Source organism: Gossypium raimondii, chromosome 9 (genome assembly GCF_025698545.1).
Source record: "Gossypium raimondii isolate GPD5lz chromosome 9, ASM2569854v1, whole genome shotgun sequence".
NCBI classification, from domain to species: Eukaryota; Viridiplantae; Streptophyta; class Magnoliopsida; order Malvales; family Malvaceae; genus Gossypium; species Gossypium raimondii.
Window position 1 is genome coordinate 37,791,581 of NC_068573.1, and position 6,925 is coordinate 37,798,505.

The 6,925-nt window shown below is 34.7% G+C and overlaps 2 protein-coding genes across 4 annotated transcripts; one reads left to right on the forward strand and one right to left on the reverse strand.

Annotated features, from left to right (window-relative positions):
* The first annotated feature begins 533 nt into the window (after positions 1-533).
* Positions 534-3,029, forward strand: LOC105799468 (protein IQ-DOMAIN 12). Of its 3 annotated transcripts, none has more exons than XM_012630050.2 (6): positions 534-658; positions 816-910; positions 994-1,281; positions 1,416-1,646; positions 1,818-1,955; positions 2,105-3,029. In XM_012630050.2, exons 2-6 carry the CDS (start codon positions 836-838, stop codon positions 2,615-2,617), a joined length of 1,245 nt encoding a protein of 414 aa, XP_012485504.1. In that variant the 5' UTR covers positions 534-658; positions 816-835; the 3' UTR covers positions 2,618-3,029. The 3 variants fall into 3 exon arrangements, 2 of the variants coding, with proteins under 2 accessions (XP_012485504.1, XP_012485506.1); XR_008188659.1 differs by lacking the exon at positions 534-658 and having other exon boundaries at positions 665-910; positions 2,105-2,733; positions 2,824-3,029; XM_012630052.2 differs by lacking the exon at positions 534-658 and having other exon boundaries at positions 665-910; positions 1,824-1,955.
* Positions 3,030-5,471: 2,442 nt separating this feature from the next.
* LOC105799469 (glucan endo-1,3-beta-glucosidase, acidic) lies at positions 5,472-6,925 on the reverse strand. The gene is made up of 2 exons (XM_012630053.2): positions 6,764-6,925; positions 5,472-6,623 (listed from the first exon to the last, which is right to left on the reverse strand). The coding sequence occupies exons 1-2, from the start codon at positions 6,852-6,854 to the stop codon at positions 5,671-5,673; spliced, it is 1,044 nt and encodes a 347-aa protein (XP_012485507.2). The 5' UTR covers positions 6,855-6,925; the 3' UTR covers positions 5,472-5,670.

The following is a 6,925-nucleotide window of genomic DNA, read 5'->3' on the forward strand; positions in this document are numbered from 1 at the left end:
TTGATGTATTGTTAGTCCAGACAATCACATCTATGTTTCTATTTTTAGGAGTCAATTTAACTTTGACAACTATGACAAGTTATCTCCCCAATTAGAATTATAGATGATATAATAGTCTTAACATGAACCAAGCTCAATCTGATTCCAACGACTACAAACAATTTAAATTACCTACTACTATAAATTTTCATCATGCATTATAATCCGACCATATAATGCAACTTAATATTAGTTAAATTTTAAGTAATCAACGAGTCAATATTTGCTTATTCATTTTACTTTATATGCAAAATCACCATTGAGAACAATCATACAAAAATAATCATGTGGTATTTTTATATATATTCAATCAATTTAAAATTTACAAGTAAACTATGACGAAATCACTATACTAAATTCTAGTACTAATTAATGCAAAAACATAAACTTTCTTTCTCAAGTCCACTCATTTTCGGCCAGACAGCACGTGGCTCATCTTTGTTGAAAAACCAAGGCAATTTATATATATTCAAACCTTCAAATTCATTCGTAGGGTTAAAGAGCATTGACCCACTCGGATCATCATCATCATCATTCACCAAAATATAAATGGCATGCTGCTGATGGGTGTCCTTGAAATTTATTCAGCCATTTCAATGTCATGAAACAAGGAATTCAGGTCTGTTCTTGCGTCTTCTTTCTAAATGCTGATGAAATGAGGAAGTAGGATTCTTTACAGACTTTGATTCATACAAATTGTCAACTCAGCTGCAATTTTTCACAATATTGAGATATTCTATCCTTTTGTTCTCATACCATCTTTCCTAATTGATTAGAAATTTCCTATCAACTTTCAATGGGAAAGAAAAGGTGCTGGTTTAGTTGGGTGAAGAAGATATTCGCTTCTGATGCGAAACCAAAACCGGAAAAGGTTCATTTTTAACTCCTTTTTTTTGTTGTTGTTGTTGAGAATAATAGCTTTTGGTTTATAAAAAGTTTGATTGTACTTTGCAGAAATCAAGGAGGTGGAAATGGATTTTTAGAAGACTGAAACTAAAGCAATACCACCCTGCACTTCCCCCACTTCAAAAATCATTGTGTGAAGCAAGGGAAGAGCAAAGAAATCATGCTTTAAACGTAGCCATTGCAACAGCTGCCGCAGCGGAGGCTGCAATTGCTGCCGCCCAAGCAGCGGCTGAGGTTGTTCGTCTCACAGCTGCCTCTAACCCTTCTCATCATTTCACTACAATCGACAGAAACTTGGCTGCTCTTAATATCCAAACTGCTTTTCGGGCACACCTGGTGAGCATGCATACCTTTCAAATGTTTGCTCTTTTTATCATCTAAGCAGCCTGCTTCCTTGATGCTTGGATTTACCAAATTTATACATGTTGTTCAATTTGGAATTATATGAATTTCAAGTCACTGTGGAATAGGCAAGGAAAGCACTGAGGGCATTGAAGGGAGTAGTGAAACTCCAAGCTATTGTTCGAGGCCGAGCTGTGAGGCGTCAGGCACTGATTAACCGGAAGTGCTTACAGTCTGGTACAAATATGTACCCAAAGGTGAAGGAGAAGAGTACTTCTCCAACTAGAGTAATTTGTCAAGACAGCAGGAGAAAACAGAGTCTCATGAACAAAGATGAATTGCAGGACAAAGACATTAAAGTATGTTTGATAATTCAACTCAAAATATTTATTTTACTATCATTGTCAATGCATTTGAGGGAACAAATGAGCCACAATGATCAATCATTTGCTGTAGACTTAATGTGTATATTGTATGAACTCTGTTTTCTTAATTGGTGACCTTTGTTCAATAACTAAAAATGTTGTCAGGGGCAGTATGCATGCAATAGTGAAAGGAGCTGGAATGACAGTGTGCTTTCTAAACAAGACATTGAAGTCAAATTTTTAAGAAGCCAGGAGGCAATGGCCAAAAGAGAGCGTATGAAGAAATACTCCTACTCCCATCGGGTAATTTCATCTCATATATTTGGTGATTATCAAGGAAAAAAACAAATTCCAACTGTCGCCATTCTAATGACCTATTCCCAAATAGAGTGCAAACTTTTGAGTATGTTTCCTGTTTTTGTTCATAGTTAACTGACTCATTTTCCCTTCAGGAGAGGCTAAATACTCGTATGCTTGATGAATTGGTGCACGTCAAAGAAGCTAAAGCTGAGGCAAATGAAAGGGATAGAGTGATGATTTCGAAACTGGATGTGCCTTCAAATTTGAGTACATGGGAAATAAATGGTCCACCTCATGTTAGACATAGAAAATTAAAAAAGCAGCAAGATACACTAAATGGAATGAATTCGCCCTTTTCATTTCCAAGAAGATCATTTAGTCGTACGCAGCAGAGTGCAGCCGGGGATGAAGGTTCCATCCCCAATTCGCCAGTTTTTCCTAGTTATATGGGAGCAACAGAATGTGCAAAAGCAAAGGCAAGGTCAAGGAGCACGCCAAGGCAACGGGTAGGATTTTGGGATAGTTGCTTTGATAATAGTGGGGCATACAAGGGTGGACTTTCTTTGTGGTCCACTTTTGAGGGTGAACCATTCAGCATCGAAGAGAATTGTTGTCTTCCTATGAATCCACACATTGGTTATATGACATCAACATTTGTAAAATGAAAATCAGAATGCTGGTCTCAGTAGGTGCAATGCGTCTTTACCAGTTATAAAATGGCATATATTCGAGAATTACGACAGCCTCATATTACAAGGAAGGTTTTCCTGTATTTGACAAGGTATATATAAATGGTTTGTTTGCTCTATTTTTATTTTTTTTGTGGAAAATGGGTTGTTTTTGAAAGAGTTTTGTGCCGACTAATGTGCAGTGAAAGATTTGGCTTGTATCAAAAAGGGGAAACTTCACATGTACTCGTATCTATAAAAATGTTCAATCATTTTATTTTCTTGAAGATGAGAATGTATTTCTCTGCTTCAGCATGAAGCAGCTTTGTTGTCATTTGGGGAGCCTCTCTGCAAGTGTATGATGGCAATTTGCAATGTTTAATAATATAATATAATGTCCCTTGGATTATTTATGTGATAGTCAGTTTTTGCTAAAAGTTGCGCAGCAGAACACAATATTTTTGGAAATGTTTAATTAAACACGTATAATTAATTTCATGCTTAAACACAATATATAAGTAATATTACATTTTATTTAAATTTAGACATATAAGTAATACTCAGTAATTTAAATTTAGATTTATAGGGAGTATTCGGCAGACATTGTCTCGACACTAGTTATAGGGTGTTGCAACACCGGCCTAACGAGGCCCAAAATTAATTTGTCTGTACAATAATAATTAACTTGTTAATCAACCTGCAACTACTATATAAATCAGCCCAGAACAATAGATTAGGTAACTATTCGACAGGTTTCTTTACACAAATTTCCCTTTAGCTTTCAGTAAATTAGTGGACTAATTAAAACTAAATAACTTCAATTTAGTGTTGCTTTATTTCTTTACACACCATTTTAGTAAAGTTGTTCACTGTCACTACATTATTTACATTTTGGTCTACAATGTTCTAAATTAAGATCTGCTTGTTGTTTTTTTAAACTGAACTCAATAAACTTTTTATCATAAGAATTTCAAATTTTCACTTAAGCCAATTAATACAGTAAATTGTTTTAATTTTCCCTATTATGATGCTACGCAGCTTTGAACCTTTTCACTAAAAATTAATTATCTTTCAAGACGGGACTCGTATAATAATTCCGTTTGTTTTCTTTAAAAATAGACACATCAATATTTTAAGAATATAAATTTCATCTCCTAATTTCCTTTTAAAATTTTAATAATTTTCAAAGTCAAAACAGGGGAACCGAAAATCATTCTAACCTTGTCTCAGAAAAATTCATGTCTCATATTCTACAATTTCATTACTTACGCTATTTCTTTTATGAAAAACTAGGCTCGATAAGATTTAATTTCATATTTAATTCAACCTCTAATTTTTTCTCCTACAATTTTTGGTGAATTTTAAATTTAAACCATTGCCGTTGTCCATAACTATTTTAATGAATATATTCACTTATTATGATTTATATCACTCATACCAATACTTAAACATCTATTTTACTTATCAACTATTATATTGTTATTCAAGATCACTTAATTATGTACATCATCACACTTAAATTATTATTCAATTTAATCCTTTAATCTCACATATCATGAGCATATGGTTTTATCATAACTACTCATACACAAATTATATCACTCTCTATGAATTACAATTTATAATATACTTTCCATCTCTACTAATTAAATAAAATTCACATATTTAACACTCAAATTATCACATGTCAATGAAATTAAAATGAACACTTACCTCTTTTTGCTTCTCTTCTATTTCTTTCTCACTTTCATCACTCTCATGCCTTTTTTTTCAACTTTCATCACTTCTAATTTCTCATTTCTTGCTTCTAAGATGGTCATCTAACTCTCTAGTATCCCTACAACACTTCTCCTTTTGGGTGGCTATGGAAATTTTCAAAGAATTTAGGAAAATAGTGGGGTTTTATGGTAAGGGAGCAAATTGTAAAGAAATGGAAATTCCCTTGCACATAAATATAAGTGACGTTGGTAGCATGAAGACTTTTCTTCATGTTTACATACAAATATTTTACAACAATTTAATACAAAATATCTTATAATAAAATAATAATAATAAAATATTCAACTAATCATATTTCAACACTTTTTTTCTTTAATTATCACACCATATAGCTATCTATTTTGAGTAATGACCATTTTAACTTTCATGTTTCTTCCAAATTTCATCCTTGAATCACTTTTCATTTTTGGTAAAATTATGGTTTAATCCTCGTATTTTTCTACTTTTTCAACTTGGTCTTGCACATCAATTTCAAGTATAAGAAACTAGGTTATTTTTTCTTTTGGTCCTTCAATTTTTCTTATGTTTATACTTCAATCCCTCAAATTTCAAATAATTATACTTGAATCTCATTCTTTTTACATCTATACGATTTAATCATTACTTTAATTTAATATACCACAACATACTTCTCAAATTTTTGCATGTCTTTAGGGATTGTCCAATCGCTAAGGAGGTTTGGCAGTACTTTGTGCAAAGGAATTACCAATCATAGTTCTTTTCAAGAGATCTCTCACAATGGGGTTCCTTAGTCTACTCTCTTTGGTTTATTAGCATGGCACATATGGAAAAATAGAAATCTTTTTATCTAGCTATCAGGGTCTACCTTGAAAATTTTTAGAAACTATTAAGACATCAGTAAATTGGACGACACAATATAGCACTGCACAATTAGGATTAGATTAGTGAGCATAACTTAGATTATGAGCATTTATTAGGAAATATTGGAATAATAGGATAGGTAATTGTTAGCTTTAGGGAGTTAGTTTAGTTAGGTTTATTTCACCAAAAATAAAAAATTTATTACTGTTTTAATAGTAGAACCGATTTTAATGATGTTACACCATACATATGCAAGTAATCTAAATAGGAGATAATCTTATTATTTTGAATAGGACTGATTTTCATCATCTTATTTTGATTAGTATTTTGAAATTGATAGATGCATTGTTTACCCTCCCTTCCTAGGGAGAAGTGATACGCTCTTATTGGCAAAGTAGAATAGCTAGCATGGTTGAAATGCCCTTCATCTACAGATTCTGTGCAGCTATTTAGTTAAAATTGATTTGGTATTTAGGCTGCCTATTTGGAAGAAAAAGTCCCCAGTGTTTTTCGATTTCTTCGCCCGTTTTGGTATTCTCATCAAACATGGCAAAAATATACGTTTCTATAGGCTTTCCAGGCTTCTTAGGCGTCCCTTTTTTCACGTGGTTGATCAAGTTCTGGTTATAGGTTCTTGCATTTTCAATACTTGTTGCTGCCCTTTTCCTACCTCCAGCGGTAGGCCATCCACTTTCCGATATTACAATCTCCAAAGAACCCCCACCAGCCTTCTCCAGGGCGGAGTAAACTGCATCCAAGATGGCATCGAACAGGTTACTGTACCGCAAGGGGGGATCCTCCACAACAGGGTTTGGAGCAGTGAAGAGTGCGTATGGTAGATCGATAACGCTGTTGTCATCGTAGCTGAAATAGGGGTACAAGTTGACAAGCAATGGGGCTTGGTTGTTAGCCAAGAAGCCAATGATGGGGTCCAGAACCTCTCGGGATTCAGGCTTGAATGACCCTTTGGATGGAGGGGAAGATTCTGCAAGGGTGATGGTGTCGATGGCGGTTGAAACTTTGATTTGGTTACTAAGCCCAGCAGCAACGATTGCATTGTGAATGTTTTGCATGGCAGGGAATAGAGATCGTGCCTTGGGATCTGAAGGTTGGACCTCATTCCCAACAGCGATGTACCGGAACTTAACGTCGCCATAGTTTTTGACGTTGTTCTGGACCCAGGTGTTTGCTTCGGCTTGACTGCCGGCGATACGTGGAAGATCATCGTTGGGGAGGCCTAACATTACCTCAATGTCGGAGCCTTTGAGAGCTTGGAGAGCAGGTTGGTTTGGATCGTAGAGTCGCATTCTTCTTATGTTTCTCTGCTTGAAAAGAGATACAACGTCTGGTTTTGATGGTAAGTCGTTGCCCATCATTCCATAGCAAACACCTACTTGGGCACCTGTGTTAAAATAATAGCTATAGTTAATGAAGGGTATTGTAAACGTAGAGCGACAATGAAATTAAAGTGGTAAATGCAACACTTCTAATAACAGATGTTCCGATCAGAATTGGTAATAATGAGAGAGAGAGAGAGAGTACTAGTGGGATGGAAAAATGCCAATAGCAGGCCAAAGAGCATCATTGCTGAAGCCATAAAACCAAAGTTGGAAGCTAAAAAGGATTTAGCCATGGGAGAAATGGAGAAATTAAGGAGACAAAAAAGAGGAAATTTTGATCGATTGATTGATGAGAGGCTTAATC

Coding starts and splice junctions, on each gene's coding strand:
- LOC105799468 (XM_012630050.2), top strand. CDS start 836: ATGGGAAAGAAAAGGTGCTGGTTTAGTTGGGTGAAGAAGATATTCGCT. Junction 911..993: donor CGAAACCAAAACCGGAAAAG/GTTCATTTTTAA, acceptor TGTACTTTGCAG/AAATCAAGGAGGTGGAAATG. Junction 1,647..1,817: donor TGCAGGACAAAGACATTAAA/GTATGTTTGATA, acceptor AAATGTTGTCAG/GGGCAGTATGCATGCAATAG.
- LOC105799469 (XM_012630053.2), bottom strand. CDS start 6,854: ATGGCTAAATCCTTTTTAGCTTCCAACTTTGGTTTTATGGCTTCAGCA. Junction 6,624..6,763: donor GGCATTTTTCCATCCCACTA/GTACTCTCTCTC, acceptor ATTTTAACACAG/GTGCCCAAGTAGGTGTTTGC.